The 17,500-nt window shown below is 46.1% G+C and overlaps 1 protein-coding gene across 2 annotated transcripts in view; it reads right to left on the reverse strand.

Annotated features, from left to right (window-relative positions):
• The window catches only part of mxi1 (max interactor 1, dimerization protein), a 27,883-nt gene extending 16,468 nt beyond the window's left edge, over window positions 1-11,415 (reverse strand). The window contains exons 1-3 of one of the 2 annotated variants that reach the window (XM_012833867.3): window positions 11,077-11,415; window positions 8,662-8,764; window positions 5,112-5,141 (exon numbers count right to left, since the gene is read on the reverse strand). In XM_012833867.3, coding sequence (XP_012689321.2) covers window positions 5,112-5,141; window positions 8,662-8,764; window positions 11,077-11,299 — 356 coding nt within the window. In that variant the 5' untranslated portion in view covers window positions 11,300-11,415. Of the gene's footprint in view, window positions 1-5,111; window positions 5,142-8,661; window positions 8,765-8,907; window positions 9,743-11,076 lie in introns of those variants that run through there. The other variant, XM_012833868.3, reaches the window with a different exon arrangement.
• Window positions 11,416-17,500: the final 6,085 nt, after the last annotated feature.

Raw genomic sequence — 17,500 nt, forward strand, 5'->3', positions numbered from 1 at the left:
ACACACACACACACACAGCACAGGAACAAATGCTTCCAGTTCCTCTCTCCGTGGCTCCGGAGTATCCCTCAGGGACAGGGCAGCATTCCAACCCTCGCTTCCTCTGGGCGCGCACACGCACACACACACACACACACAACACACACACGCACAACACACACACGCACACACGCAGACACACACACACATGCACACAAATACCCATACGCATATGCACGCACACACACACACACACACACACACACACACACATCTAAACACACAAACACATGCACTCAGACACATTCACACATTCCCCTTATCTCCTCAGTTTTTAAGTGTGTAAGTGCAATGAGAAACAGAAAGTAAAACCACACCAGGAGAGTCATGAGTGACAGGTGTGTGACAGGTTGTGTGTGTGTGTGTGTGTGTGTGTGTGTGTGTGTGTCCTTAAAGACCTCAGAGGGTGGAAAACGACAAGGTCACAAAGGCACGATAATCAGTCGGAAAACAATGAGTGACAGACGTGTTGCCATGCAAACCCCCCCCCCCAATCGCCCCAGGGCGAATCCCAGAGTGTTCGTTGACACGCCACGACGCCTTTTCCACACGTACAGGCCGAAAGGACGCAAGGAAGCAACACGCCTGGCTATTTTCAGCCAATCCCAGCTTGGCAAGCTTTTCCTGGAGAGCCAAGGAAGCTGCCGTAGTCTTCAATTTAACACAGCACTGGCTAAACCCGTGCGTGAGCCATCCAATGACTCGGCTGCCTTCGCACCAAAAGAGGGAAAGAAACACACACACACACACACCGAAAAGAGAGAAAGAAACACACACACACACACACACACACACACACCGAAAGAGAGAAACAGACCAAGACAGACAGAGTGAGAGACAGAGTTAGAGACAGACAGAGTGAGAACGAGACAGAAAGAAATGCCCCTCATACTTGCCACTCCTCTGTACACAAACAAACTAAATGAGCCGTGAGGACAGATTCCTCTGGATCTCTGCTTTGTGCTGCGTAGCCAAAACTAGTGCACCACAGCGCACACGTGTGTGAGACGGACAGACTCTCGTCGAGGCTGAGATACTGTAGGTTCACCCAGGGGTGCTGCAAGGCCTCTGCGTGAGAAGCTACAAGGTAGCGCTCGTGAGACCGTCTGCAAGTGTGCAGATGACGTGGTTTTCAAATGAAACAACCTCCTTTCACTTCCCCCCCCCCCCAATTCACTGAACATGACATAAAAGTACAAAAGGTAGACGTTATGGTCTCCAGAAGTTCTGCACGCTTGCGTACTGCAGTGTGGTATTCAAGGGGCTAAAGGCCTTGAGGTATGTCAGAGCAGTCTCTGCTGCAGGCTGAAGGCCCAGACCAGGCCCAGAACCAGCTGATCAGCCCCAGATATGGTCCAGAGTAAGGAGCTTTGGCAGAAGGAAGAACATTGCTCCCAAGAAGAGACCACGAAAAATAGCAGACAAGAAAGAAAAAAAAGTTGGCAGAGAAGCACACAGGAAAACAAAGCGACAAGCTGCGGGCTAAACTGGGTGAATGCCAGTGTGTGTATGTAGATGGGTGTCTGTGTGTTCGTGCGTGCGTGCGTATCTGTATGGGTGTGTATGTAGATAGGTGTCTGTGTGTGTGTGTGTGTGTGTGTGTGGAACGTGGTTTGCAGCTCTCTCATCTTCCTCCCGGGGCAGGGCTATCGCGGCCTGTGGCTGCCTTTTGAACACACCACATCGCACGCACAGAAACACAGAAGCACAGCAGATCTGTCGCAGATAGCAAGCCAGCAAAACTGGGCAAACAGGCAACGCCTTCTCTGAACTTGGGCTTAGTTATAGTCGATCAGCACAGGTTTTTATCTGCTGTCTGGACCTGTGTGGAAATCTCTAAATGTTTTATGAATATCTACAATGTAATAAAAAAAAATGTGATGTGGCATTATATAAACATTACATAAAGTAGGACCATAAGTTCTTTTAAACGATGAGCGTCAGAAGGCTCCTTTCAACCGAGTCTCTGATTGCGAGCCGGTCTGATACCATATGGTGGACACACAAATGGCATGTGGATGATGTCACTGCTGATCAGAGACACCATCATTATGTTCCTGGGATATTTCTGTCCTCTTGTTTTTTGAAAAAAAAAAAAAACATGCGTCAATTTCACATGCCCGGCCACTGAGGAGGCCTCACACTCCAGCCCTTATCATCAGAACCCAGCCCCCGTTTTTGCCACGCACACCGTGTGGGCACTATCAGCCACCACCAGCTGGATGGGCACCATGACTCAAAGCCAGGAGGCGAGAGAGGAGGAGGAGGAGGAGGAGGAGGAGAGGAAGAGAGAAGGCCTAAGTGCCTGTGTTCTATATTTAACACACACAGGGATTCTCTGGTCAGGTTGGTAACGTGCCTCTTTAATACCCGTGTATTTACATTCAATGAGCCCTTCAAGCCGCTCATTCAAGCGTGCATTACACAGAGGCTACGTAGCTGTACACGACTTAGGGCTGAGTCATAGACATACAATGGTAAATATTAAAAAAAAAGTTGCAAAGCCTGTTTGCCATGTGCTTAAAGGGTAAGCCCAGACACGAAGGGCAATAAAAGGCCCGTGGCTTGTACCTTTGTGCCATAATATAATGGCTTTAGGGTGGCAATGCGACTGGTGAATTACTCTAACCGAAACCGAGACTGTAGAGTCAACGGCACGCCACCCTCCCGTCCCGCCCCACCCAGACTTGTTCTCGGAGTGCGCTTTAAAAAAAAGAAGAAGCAGTGAGCACCACCCTTGAACTGCCACTCCTGCCCGTCTGTCTGTCTGTCTGTCTAAGCTAGGATTTAGTAGATTTACCGCTTTTGACCCCAAAGTAAGACGACGCTCTCACAGTGTCCGAGCGAGAGCGAGAGAGAGAGAGAGAGAGAGAGAGAGAGAGAGAGAGAGAGAGAGAGAGAGAGCGTGTCCCGATCAGACAACACATCAGGACTTCTCTTGAGTATCAGCGTGGCCTTGGCCACCCATCATGAACACCACAACACTATTCATTTCTCAGGGCTCACAGTCTTCATTGTGGGACAGTCGTCATAAATGACCTCATCAATCACCTCAGGCTAAGGATACAATACGCTGCTCTGTTAAGCAGCATGTTGTCTCTGGAAGGCTATGTGTGAAATGTGGCCTATCCCAGTTAGTAGCCAGGGCAAATGTTTGTCTACATCATTTTTTTACGGCATGTTTCTTAAGCGTACATGCCTGTGTGTGTGTGTGTCTGTGTGTGTTTTTTTTTTTACTAAGCACTGTTAACATTACACAATCTGTTTGTACAGTTATTTATTTTGAAAGGGGGGGGGGGGGGGGGGGGGGGGGGTGGTGTCTCTGGTTTCTGCTTGCACCCTGGCCGTCGCTGCAACATGAAACCCTGGCAACGACAGCCCTGCATAACCCGGCCACTGACTGGTGAGTCAGAGGCGCAGAGGAGCAGCGAGGGCGGGGGGGGGGGGGGGGGGGGATATGGAATGCCCTTAGATTAGCAGAACTGGGTCACATCTTACTTTCGGTTTTGAAGGACCTGTTGCACAACAGATATGGCTCTGGGGTTGTGTGTATGTGTTTGCGTGGTTGCATGGTTGCATGGTTGCATATGTTTGCACTTATGCGACACCTAATAAGGAATGCAAACTTCTTTAGGTAATGTTTATTTAGTGCTTCCTGGCTTTTGCTGATAAAGCACGAAATCATATCCCCTTGCCAAATTAGGCTACAGTTTTCGAACACAGCACCTCTGCCTTCTTTAGTGTGTGTGTGTGTGTGCTTATGCGAGCATTTTCTAACAAGGCCTGTTATGCGGCATTTTGTCTCTATAGGGCTGGGTGGGTACATCAATATATATTTCAAACCGAGATATAGGATTGTTTATATCAATATAGTTTGATGTTGCATTACACAACTAATTTATTCTAATAAAGAGTTGTTAACCATATTCAGGACTACTTTAGACCCTTGTCAATGAAGTGAGTAGATATATGTATCAATATAACTATTTTGAGAAAGTTTCCACATTTTTACGTAGTACCGGTGTTACCTCTGTCAGTCAATATATGAGAAAGTAGAGATTCCATGTGTTTAACAGCATGCCTGTAATGCTAGCCAGCATAATGAGACAAGCCACAAAGTTCACACAAACTTGAATGCCGCGGGGAAAAAAAGAACAAAATATCTCATCTAACTGTAACAACTGGTCCGAGTCATCACACAATTATGTCTGCGTGCGGTTCTAGTAAACACGCATTCTATGAAATGATATGGGATAGGAATGGTTTAAGTAAAAGGATAGAGGAAGGTGGACCGAGTATTTCAGGTCAATGTGTTTGCGAGTCACGTCACTGCGAACAGTAAAACAACTAAAATGACGTGCTGTCTGCCTGCAGCAGGCCATAAACAGCAAAGATAAAAATAATAAAATGATATGAGAAAAATAATAAAATGATTAAAGTTCCAGTGAACATCAAAACAGCAAAACATTCCAAAGGGGAATTGCAAACGGTCCCAACAAAACTCCCGTAAGGAAAAGAAGGACAACTGATTGATCTCATCTCGGTAATAAATCTAAACGTTGCGTGCACAAAACTCCGGTACGTATTTCCACGTGGGCGAAGAAAAATCCAATGAGGCAATGAATTCCACACAACTGACTGGCTTATTTAGGAATCCTGGAGACTATCAGATGACCTGCCCTCTCGTCATCGATCTACCTCCCATCAAATTCCAAATGAAGATTTTTATAAAATGAAATGTATATTTATTTCATACAATGTTTTGTAGCTGTCTACTTTCAAACAGGAATGTAAACCCTGTTTTTGCATTGTGTTCTGCTCACAGCCTGTTTCAATAGAAGTGCTTGTGACGCCTCGCATGTGGCTTTGACTTACAACTGAACATTTAGCTCACTTCGTAGAAAATACAGAGATATATTGTATATCGCCATTTGGCCCAGAGCACGGAGATATGATTTTTTTTGTCCATATCGCCCAGCGGTAGGTTCCTATGCTTCCTGCCCCAGAGGTCAGGCAGGCACTACCACTGTCACAGGGCAGCCATTTTGAGAAGTAACACAAAACCCACTTACCGGTTCTTTTCCAGCTCGTTGTGCGTGGACCTGCAGTGGAAGAAGAAACAATAAATAAATACGAGAACAGAAAGCAAAAATTGCGGCCTTTCCAATTTATTTAGGCATTTCTTGCTATACAGTTCCAGCATTTCCTGCTGCACAGTTCCAGTATTTCCTGCTGTACAGTTTCATTAATTATTCAAATAAAAGCAGGTTAGGATTCAGGTCTTCCTTGTGAAACATAAATTGCCACCATCTGTCTTGTCTTGCTTGCTTGCTTCCTGGTCTACCAGTATGTTAAAAAGGTGCAGACACCTCATCAATACTTCATGAGATTTTTTTTGTGGGTGTCACACACATTCCTTCTAGTGCACGTACAGCTTGACACTTCCTCAAAACGAGGCGTCGTGCATCTTTTCCAAGCCAATCGGTCACACGTTGACCCCCTCACCGGCTGGCTCCCGGTCCTCTGCCACACCGCCTGCCTTCATTAGAGCGGCAGGAGGGATTCATTAATTAAAGTCTATCCAGGGAGGAGAGGAGGAGAGGAGGAGAGCATGTGCGCTGACCCTGCCCCCACACTCACACACCCGCCTGTCACAGGGCATACTACCGCTGCCCTGGCCCACGTGCCATGCCAGAGGCACCCGGGAGACGGTGGAGGGGGAGAGGGACAGAGACCGAGGGAGAGGCGAGTGTGAAAGGGAGAGAGATGAGAAAGGGCAAGAGGAAGACATGGGAGATGCACAAGGGGGAAAACGGCAACGACTGAGAGGGAATATGCATTAAGATAAATAGATGTAGAGATCCTGGAGAAGAGTAGGAGAGGTTCCCACAGTGATGGAAGCCCCTGCAACTGCAAAAGCAACAATGGAGAGTGAGAGCGAACGAGAGAAAAAAAAGAAAAAGAAAGAAAGAAAGAAAGAGCGGAGAAGAGGGAGCCGCGTTGAGCAGGACGAGGGCTAGGCCAGGCCAGGCCATGGAGTCAGTGCAGTGTTAATAATGCTGAGTGAGTGCAACGGGGCTCTTAAGAGCCTGGGCGTGTGGCTACGCCACTGTAGTGAGGGCAGCAGCACCTGGGGGGTTTAAATGGCCGTTTCTACTGTACCCAAACCAGCGCAGCAGGGGGCTGGGAGCCGGTGTTTCTGTGTGTGTGTGTGTGTGTGTATGTGTACATACGTTTCTGTGTGTGTGAGTGAGTGTAAGAGTATGAGCGAGGTGTATGTGCATGTGTTTCTCTGTGTATGTGCTCTGTCCTGTCTGCAGCAGGTCTTACGAGCACTTCCCTTTTATGGGGAACTATTATTTTTGCGCCACTTTCTCTCCCCCCCCCCCCCCCCCCCGCCCCCCCTTGTTCTCCTTTCTTTTTCCAGCCATCCCGAGGCTGACCTAATGGCCTGTCGTTTTTCTTCTGCACGAGAAGATGCAAGGAGCTGGCAGGGAGGGGAGGAGTGAGGAGTGACTCGGAGGAGGAAGGGAGAAAGAGAGAGGGAGAGAGAGAGAGAGAAAGAGAGAGTGAGGGATGATGATGAAGGGGGTTGGGTGAGAGTGGCTGCGTGTTCTGTGTTTCCACAGTGCAGGAAATGCCACGTGACTGGAGAGCACAGGAAAGTGCAGCATCTCTCTCTCTCTCTCTCTCTCTCTCTCTCTGGCTGTGCCTTTGCAAAGCCCTTACAAAAAGCAACAACAAACAAATAAAAAAAGAAAGAAAAGAAAACGGCATCACCTCACAGCCACGTGGTGGATTCTCTTCCCAGATACAACACCAGAGCATGCGCAAGGGGAACTAACAAACCTTGGGGGCAGCTGATGCGAACAGACTGAAATTTTACCCCCCCCCCCCCCACTCTAAGATGAATCCTTGCTCTTAACCTTACGCCAGCCAATACAATAGACCGTCATGCTCGAGGGGTCTGAGAGAGATGGTAGGTGGTCTTTTTGCGGTGAAACATATCTTGATTGATCTATCTCCTTACCCAATTACCTGAACTCCGAAGGACAGGGGGGGGGGGGGAAAGAGAACAGGCGCGCGGGTATGAAAGGAGTTTCCTGTCAAGCACCCACTGCAGCCTTTAAGCATGACTGAAGACCAGATAATGTGTCCTTTATGGGGGGCTGACAAACACGTACATCAGCCCCGGCATCAGCCACTAAAAGCTCTTGTAAATCTCAGCAATGCAGAGATAATAAACAGTGAGGACCTGCAGCTGCAACATCCGACCCATACCTGTGCACACGCACACGCACACAGACATACATGCACACGCCAGAACAGCACTCCAGATAACAATAACAACCTCACTGCAGCAGGATAAGATTCGTGTAGGACTAAAGGTTATGCATTATGTTCATTTACAGTCAAGACTTCCTTCCTCCTATTCCGGGCCAAGTATTAAGATAAAAGGCTTTGGTGGGGTGACTGCCTGTTGGGTGACACCAATAGCAGAGCTATATTAAACACACAGTAGCAATGCTGGTCAATGCCAATGTGTTTATCTGACGAGGCAGTCATGTTCAAAGGCAATGTTCCTTGACAAATGCCAAGGACTACAAAGAACATGCTGTCTGTGCAACCATGTGTTTGTTTTGGCCACAGAATAAAAAAAAAAAAACACGTCATAACGTTACCTATGGCGCGATGACATAACAAGTCGTCCCACCTTGTAATTGATATTAGCGACAGTGCAAAAAAAAAAAATCAATAAAAAAAAACATGAATTGTCTGTAAACCAAGGCATAAAAGCTTCCCCCGATGAGGTGGAAATGCGAGTGAATATGGAGTGCACGTTTGTTTACTGAGGAATCTGTCAACTCCCCCTATAGGTTATCGACAAGGCTGATTTTGGCATTTCCTTCTTGTTAGCTGAAACATGCAGCATATCGTATCAATTCCAGTCAGGTAACTGTACACTGTATGTAGCCTAAGCCTACGTGTTCACCTTGTCAGTTGGCTGAAAACACTTGCCGTTAATAAGAGCTTTTTTCTCCGCAAGGGTCCTGGTAAAAATTCCCAAGCTGTTTGCGTCTCCCTAATAGACGACTTACTAGCCCGAGTGTAACAGTAAGGGAACATGATGTGGCCTGAAGACAATATCCGTCAAATGAATCCAATGTATATCAGATTAAGGCAGAGAGAAACAAAATCCAATAGTGTTCGTCACATCTTGGTATTGTAATTTCCACCGGTCCCTAACCTCCATGCTGCAGTCGCTTTGACAATCAGCTGATGAAAGCCAACTGAAGCGGTGAGCACCCCTCCCCCAGAACGAAAGGAGCGAACATACACATGTACTTGTATGGTCAAATAAATAAACGAATTAAGAAATGACCAACTCTTACAAAACTGTAAGTGTCTATAACTTTACCATTGGCTGAGTCTACCAGCTGTTGTGGAATTTTAAGAGACTGACAGCAATATGAAATTATCCAAAACAGCGGTGTAGCTACCTTGGCGATTATATGGCAGTATATCCGATATCTTTTTGACAGGCAGAGTTCACTCCTCATAAATGACTGTAAATATTATTCTTAAATAATGTTGGAAAGCCCTCGTATGTGTTTGACGTACCTGTTGTGGTTATTGTTGTACTTTTTGTTTCGAAACTTCCGTTGTCTCTGGTAGTTTGTGTTCTGGATTGATGGAAACGTAGAAGCATATCCGTGTTCACATTCTGTTGAGGAAGATATGATGTATTAGGACAGAGTAGTGAAGGTAAGTCATATCATAATGAGGTTGCAGGACAGAAACACATGACAAACAAACAAACAAGTATCCAAGCACGAATAACAGGAACGTGCTACTGACAAGAAATACCTCTTTCTCTTCTTTCGAGATATTCCGCAGCTTCCAATAACCTCTGGATATTAATCAGCTGCACTGCCGTCATTCTGCTGAGGCTAACGATACGTTGGTTTGATACTGTTAGCGACTAGGGCAGAATATTTCTGAACGAACGACAGGTTGATAACTATATTGTTTCTCAATAAATAGTACTATCTATGATCTAAGATCCAAGAAGAATTATTTTGTTTTTGTATTTGCTGGTTCTTCTAAACGAAATATCTTGCGAAGTAAGCAGCTCGCTAACGTTTACGTTGTTTATTGCCGACGATGGCAAGCTAGCTATCCTGGTTGCAACAAATTCAGGCGGATTTCAGCCGTTAAAAAGTCTCGAGGTCAGAGTATCAAAGTATTAAAAGTGTGTAGGAAAGAGACAACTACAAATCGTAAAAAATGAATATAAACGATATAAAATATTCCCCGAAAGCCCACAGCTTGCAAAGTCCCTTCTGCCTGTTTTCACTCCTCCCCCAGTTTGTTTACCTAGCTTCACAGCTGAGAGGAGGAGATGGACCTCTTCCGCAGAGCATTGTGGGATATGAAGTCCTTACACTTCAAATATCTCCAATGTCACATAGCGTGCGCGCAATTTAAAATATCTGTATTTTGAACTTGTATTCAGTTTTAGCACACATGCACAGTTAGTCCTAGGACATAAGTCACAGAGTACTCATTACATATCCAACAAACCCAATCCCCAAGGATATAACACCCAGCTATATTTATCATAGATAAGCAATGAAAGACTAGTTCGCGGAGACCATGAATGAAGAACTTTGTCAGCCTGATAATTTGGAAGCAGGCTTTGATAAACGTTATGTTTGTCACATGTATAAGACGAGACCTACGTGCTTTGCATGTATTAGAAAAACTTCCAAACACACCAAAGACATCGCAGGTGCGAGTGGATAAACACCTATGAAATCCTCGGAGTCTTCTACTCTACTACCCATGTAAAGCCAGGCCCAGCAACACATGTCGTCATCGCTATGGAGTCGTTTGATTGGTGACCGAGTCTGGTAAGCGCTGGCAACAAAGTAGCTTTTGGCCAATCATATCGAGAGAATTCGCGCCATGTGGAAACCATGTGGCTACACCTCCAGATATCAGGAAGCAAACAGTTGGTTCCCAGAGTTGGCCAAAAAGTGGGTTGACGTGAGCAAGACGTTCCGCGGAAGACACTTTTAGGTCAAAAGCTTTACATGGTTTACAACGAAAAAAAGTGACTTAAAAAACAAGTGAAACATATTTTAGCTTATAATTAAGCCCTCGTAGTACTAGTAACTCGTAGAAAATGTCGCTTTAGCATTCCAGTATGATGCAGCCTATGACTTCGCAGTTTAAAAGAGCCCTTTATAATTTCTCTCAAGTTGGATTAAAGTTCAGTCATTCAAATGGATTGAATTCCAGGTACCTCTTAGTATTTCAGAATCATTCAAATGTCAACACAGTGCGAAATTACTCAGTTAACTAACTCCTTCAACATTTAGGTTGCACTAACATAACCCCTGGATCATCTCCAAGTGGTTAACCCTCACATTTGTCCATACTGTAGGCTACATGATATTCCAAACAAACCAAAACTTAATTCGAGCTCAGTTTACAGGCCTTCTGCATGCGGGAGTATACAAACACCGACGGCAACGAAATCCTGTCAAAATAAATACGATTGCATATCGCTGGAAATGAGCGTCTTCGTCACATCAGCTACAAATCGAAAAAATTAATCCATTCACAATAATCCAAGCTGTTCTGTGCGCTTATGCTAGGCTAAGGTAACCGGTACACCAATGCTATTCACCTGCAAATACTATAATTGTATTAAAATGAAGATAGCATCTATTGTTGAAATAAGATGCACTGGATTCCAAGGGAAAATAATAGCCTAATGTTGGTGCGTGAGATCTCATTTTGGAGTCGCACTATCTGTCTGAAACGGAAATAACATAGCATGTATGGTTGCAAATATTTCAATTTGCCGCATATTGGGACAATGCACGTTTGGTCTACTTATGGCTCGCTGATTGCGCCTAGTTCGTTGAACTCAAGTCCTTTGTTGTCTGAGTCTGTTGACAATGAAAGTCTTGTTTCTATGAAAACCCCAAGAAGGCAAAACGTTATTAAATACACAAATGGACTTACTTCCGTCTCTCTTTTCTGCACTTTCAATGTAACTTGCTGCCTCTAATAAAACTTGCACATTTTTCAGAAATGTGCCGATCTGGTCCATAGGGGAATCTCTGGAGTTGAAGACGTCATTGAAAGGACAAGACATCTCAAAATCATGCTGATCCATGGACGTCTCCGAGTCCAAAAATACATCTTCGGTTTTCACCTCTTTTCGTTGCCGGACACTTCTCACCATTTTTGTTGCACAGAAAGTTCTCTTCCCTGGAATAAAATATGTGGATGCGGTTGAGCACTCGCAGGCAGCTTCTTGTGGATTTGCTCAATGAAAAGAAATGCAATGGGTAGGAGAGGAGGCAGACTTCAGCTAGCCTATCGCATTCTGCATGGTCCTTACGCCCGCGTGTTCCAGCATTACGTCAACTCCCACTGCGACCCAGTCGGGATCTGAGTGTCATGCAACACTAAAGAATAGCTTAAAGGCAATTAGCCTACAATATAGGCTACTATAGTATAATACTGTGAGCCAATGACAATTAAACCTTTACCATTTTTAGAAGTTTATGCTGTAACCTTGTTGTAATGACCAAATACCATTCATTCAGTTACTGCATTAGAGCCAACAACTTCTTTGACACTAATGAAAAAAAGTCTTATTTTAATAGGCCTAGACTGTACATTTTACATTATGTCCTAAAACCGTTCATCTTGTCCAAGAAAGCAGACTCGAATAGCACCTAAAGAGAGACTTGGTGGTTGAGAGTGTTATTGGCTGACATAAATCAGTATTCTTCTGACTTCACTATTTCTGTATTTATTTTGCATGCACACCAGGCGTCCCTCTTTCAGTTCTGATAACCAGGCAGCGGAGAAATGGCCTCGGCCCCCTCCACTTCAAAGGGCTTGCAGTAGACCACAGCATCCGTTTGATGTAAAGCTCACAGGAAACTTAAAAGCCCCAAAGCAAAGGGAGAGAGCCAGCAGTCTGCCATTGCTAAAGAAGAAGACATCTCGGGAACCTGGATAGCAGGAGGGTCTTTCTTTCCACCCATCCACCCTATACAGTTCAGGCTGCAAAATGGATGAAAATGTTGCGTGATACAAGGTGGGAGGGTGCCATAGTTGCTCTACAGCTGGCTAAGTAGAGGGTAGTGCTATACAGAGTAACACTGGTGTTTGTTTTCAGTGCATCTGCCTGCAACAGGGAGTGCATTTGGTCCAGTGTAAATCACTCTGAATTTAAGTGTAGATTAACAGATGAGCACACATGACAACTGCTCTCAGGGGTGTGTGTGTGTGTGTGTCTGTTAAACTGGTAGTGGATGGACGGAAGTGTCACTATGCAAATGAGCTCACAACAGAAAACAGTCAGGTTTAACCTGACCCCCTCCACTGTGACAAATATTAATAAATTGTGACCTGACCTGTATTACAGTTCCTGTGTGTAACAGGGTGTGCACACTAACAATGTGACAGCCTGCAAAGGCACTACATAGGGTCAGCACTCTTGTAATTACAAGGTAAGTACACATGTTGGAAGTGCTCGCAATCCTGGGCACTTAAAAGAAAACTGGATATATTTAGCCGCTCTCCATGCATTTCAAGTGCTTTGTTCAGTCCCGGCAGCTAGTTGTTAGCACACACCTTTGTATTCACTCTGAGTGAGGTCATGACCCAAAGACAAGCAGCACATTAAAGCACTACATGCTCGCCCAGGGTAGATCATACTGTTTATGGCCACTTTACGACCCCTGGTCAGCTCTCTCCCGCCCAGCGGCGATTTCAATTAAAAAAGCAAGCCTAAGGCCCCCAAGAGTTGCTCATGTGTCAGAGAAAGAGAGAAGAAAGTGTAGCAATGGGGTTATATTGTGGTTGACCTTGCAGACACACACACAGACAGACAGACACTCACATACCCGCACACACACACACACACACACACACACACATACCAGGAACCCTGGGCCAGATGAGGCCAAATATTTCAGCTGTGTCGGATTGGCAGTCCTGACAACTCATCCTTAGGCCGAAGGTCTGGCCTCACAGGGAGACACCCCGCATAGCTCACATACTCACGGAGTCCATTGAACAAGCTCAGTGTGTGTGTGTGTACCCATGTGGTGTAAGAATGCGCGTAGCTGCAGCAGTTAAAACACCACTCCATGCTATCTCTGTCCATGGCTTTGTCTGCCTTCCTCAGTAGCTGAATCGCTGTCCCCAATCAAACCCCCGGGAGAAAATGAGCAAACTAGAAACAGAATGAAGGAAAATAGATGAATTGTCCAATGGGGAAATGAGAGGAGAGGAAAGGATGGGGGGGGGGGGGGGCTGATTTGAAAAAGAAGTAACTGTGTCCTCTATCATCACCGGCAGTCCTCTCCCGCTGTGTTCACTGGCATTTAAGCAAATGTCAGGAAACACTAGGACTCGGCAGGGCCACTTCTGAGGGCGTAGGCGGCGGGCGAAGCCATCTTAAAACAATCCCTTTTCTGTGGTCAAACGTGTGTAATATGGGAATGGCCTTCTGTCTCAGTTTTTTTTTTATTTAGGGTAGGGTGGGGGTTGACGTGGTATGGAGTTAGGATGGGCCTGTCGCTCTGGGAGTGTACAAAACAATGTGGCTTCTTATCCTCAGATCCAGGACAACATTACACATTCTAGACAGACTTATGCTAGCCCCCCCTTCTCACTCCCACCCGCCAGAATCCCGTTACCCCTTGACCCATTTCTATGGCAATTCTCTCTCTCCCAACTCCTGGTCTCCCATTGGCCCCTCATTGTTTGTGTTTGTGGTTGACATGGATACCATTGTGATTGCTGGCTTGCTTGATTGTTCCAGCCGGTTCCCTCTTGGTTACCTGGTTAAACAGACTGGCAACCAGTAGTGGCAACCAACATTGTGTCAGTCTAGGCCTATGTATTCCTTCATTCAATGAGATCCAAAGTATGCAGAGAAAGTATTTGCCTTTGGGGGGTAAATAGGCAACGTTTGTGTTGTTAGTGCTGCAAATAGTCTCTCTGCTGCTAACAATTATTGTTTTTTTTCCAGGGCTCAGTTAGGTGATTACCATTATACATGATGTGTAAACTAGACTCACAGAATGGACAAACTAATCCATGTTTGCTGACCCAAAGCCACAAACAGGGATTTTTTGTTTCACTAATTGCGTGCTTAATGCATTTGTTTGTGTGTGTGTGGACATGTGTGTTTGTGTCTGTGTGTGTGTGTTTGTGTGTTTGTGTGTGTGTGTGTGTTTGTGTACGTTTGGTGAGCCGCCTTGTTTGTTTGGCAGCCATTGTTTGTCAAAAAAAAAAACTAACAACAGGATGAAAGACCCTAACGCCCACCCACCCACCCCACACAAACACACACACACACACACACACACCTCCAGCACCCCCACCCACCCATCTGTACATGGTGCATGGTGAGATTGTATTCAGTATGTCATGAGGAATGTCATGGGATACCCGTGAGAAAACAGAAAAGACAGGAAAAGACACAAAAAAAATGCTGATGTGTCAAACTGCCTTTTTTAGTGGGGAGGTGGGACGAGGTAATTATTTGTCCTGACCTCTGCTTGCCATCCTGCTAACGACAGTTAACCAATATGCTGGTGTCCCCCCAGGACCAGCTAACCAGCATGTCCAACTGTTTTCCATGTGAGATACTCATCTTATCACATGACCGTCTTTGGACCTCCTTTGTCTTAAGGTTTATTTGTGTGAGTGTGTGTGTGTGTGTGTGTGTGTGTGCAAGTGTGTGTGTGTGTGTGTGTGTGTTTTCAGGTTTTTTATCTCAGTGTTATTCTCATCATTTCCTTTAGATAGAGTATGAAAACAATAACAACAGTCGTAGTAGCGACCACACCTGCTCTCAAGAGGCTCCCTCTCCCTATCACAGTTTAGCCGAGCGGTTCCTAGCCACTGTTGGCTTCCTCGTCTGATTGCGTGTGAAGAAAGTGTCACGTCTACAATGTCAGTCAGTGAGGCACGCTTTCATTTCTCCACTCATGCTGGCTTTCATTTCTTTTTAGGGAGTGGAAGATCGCTCTTATTGTTTGGAGATCGAAACTGATGTCAATGTGCACATCGACACACAGAGAGAGAGAGAGAGAGAGAGAGAGAGTTGAGAGGAGAGGAAGGGAAAACCAGTTTGACGGCAGAGTGACATTTCCCTCTAAGGCTATTTGCCCTTTGGCTCCTGGAGGCCATTGTTTCCCACAGTTCCCAGGCACAGACATCTGGTGACAAAGGCAGGAGCGGGAAAACAAGGGTTAAAGAAAAAACAGACAGAGAGTGAAAGACACACACACACACACGCACACACACACACGCACGCACACATAAAACCTTGCCTCTAGTGATAATTGAAGTTAAGTTGGGACTCAGAACAAAAGATCAAAATATAGAATTGGCTAGAGAGATGAACAAGGCTATAAGACAAACACAATGCCAGCTTGCAACCCTGAAATTACAATCTGGAAGAAGATGAGTCTCACTAGCAAAGGGGACGGAGAGACGAAGAGGAGAGAGCTCAAGAGAAAACACAAGAGAGAGTAGGAGACAGTGAATTAGTGAAATGAATTGAGTTTAGATTAGATTAGATTCAAATGTATTGGCATTGTACAGAGTACAGGTACAAAGCCAATGAAATGCAGTTAGCATCTAACCAGAAGTGCAAGAGTAGTGTGCAGCTATAAGTAAGTACTACAGCATAAGGGATGCTGTATCTTATAGTATGTACAATGTTATTGACAGTGATGAGCAACCTATTATTATATACGTATAGTATATTAAATATGTTATGTACATAGATGTGAAGTGGACAGAGATAGAAAGGGAAGTATATAGGTTTGCACGCACAGTATAGACCAAAAATGAACAGTTGGATGTAAGAACAATATAAATAATATTAATCTGAGAGGTGAAGGGTTTAGTCTGTGCTTGAATGAGCAGTGCAGATATCAAAGTACTGGGACAGTGAGTGAGTGTAATAATGCCTAGCGCCGTGGTATGGAGTTCAGCAGAGTCACCACCTCAGAGCCGAAGCTCTTCCTGAGGCTGCTGGTGTGGGAGCGGAGGCTGTCGGCTGTAACGCCTGCCTGCCGGATGGGAGGAGAGTTCAAAGTCCATGGTTAGGGTGGGATGCATCCTTAAAAAAAAATCATTTTTTCGCCCTTTTCTTGTGAATGTTCTCAGTGGTGGGCAGTTGGGTGGCCGTGATCTGTTGGGCAGTTTTCACCACCTGCGGGAGGGAGTGCTTTACAGTCTGATGTGGAGCAATGGCCACGCCACACTGAGGTACAGTTGGTGAGTATGCTCCCGAATGAGTATGCTCAGCGGTAAAAGTCCACCAGTGTGGTGGGACACAGATGAGCTTCCTTAAGACTCTGCAGGAAGTTAAGGCACTGTCACACCTTTTTGATCAGGATGGAGGGAGTTCAGGAGATGTGGACGCTAAGAGATGTGAAGCTTGATACACACTCCACTACAGCTCAGTTGATGTAGATGGGGGCGTGTGCTTGATACACACTCCACTGCAGCTCAGTTGATGTAGATGGGGACGTGTGCTTGATACACACTCCACTGCAGCTGAGTTGATGTAGATGGGGGCGTGTGCGTGGCTCCTGGCTCGCCTGAAGTCCACAATGATCTCCTTGGTCTTCTGGGTGTTAAGGGCCAGGTTGTTGTCGGCACACACGCGCGGCCAGGTGCCGGACCTCATCCCTTTAGTAGGTCCGTCTCGTCGTCCTCTGTGATCAGGCCTACCACCCAGGTGTGTCGTGCGCAAACTTGATTATGGTGTTAGAACCATGGGACAGGAACGCAGTCATGGGTGAAGAGGGAGTACAGAGGAGGGCTCTCGGCACGCAGCCTTGTGGCCCGCCGGTGCTCTGGGTGATGATGAGCGGAGGAGGAGAGGTACTATAACGGATTGGGGTCTGATAGTCCAAAAAGTCCAATTGCAGAGAGGGATGTGGTCAATATTGAGCTGCCTAAGCTTGGAGATCAGATTGGAGAGGATCACACAGTGTTTGAATGCTGAGCTGAAGTCAAATCTGACGTAAGAGAAGGGACAGTCCAGGTGGGTCAGAGGCAGAGGGCCGTGCTCTGGAGACGGCGTTGGAACGAAAATAGGAGAGAGAGAGAAAATAAAGAGAGATAAAGTGCATAAGAGAGACAACGAGAGCGAGCATATAGAGAGCGGGGAACATGACAGCGGGGGCAGCAACAGATGCCCAGCACCACCCATCCCTCAGACAGACAGACAGACAGACCGCCCCCCCCCTCCTCCTCCACCCCCCCCCAGCCTGAGCGCCTGCAGGAGGGCGGGGGCCCACTCTCTGGCTCTCTTTGTACTCCTAGCGCCTAACCTGTTATTAGCAGGTGGTCGGAGACTCTGAGCCTGTCTGGTGCCCTGCCGCATGTGACGACG

Source organism: Clupea harengus, chromosome 26, assembly GCF_900700415.2.
Source record: "Clupea harengus chromosome 26, Ch_v2.0.2, whole genome shotgun sequence".
Classification (NCBI taxonomy): domain Eukaryota; kingdom Metazoa; phylum Chordata; class Actinopteri; order Clupeiformes; family Clupeidae; genus Clupea; species Clupea harengus.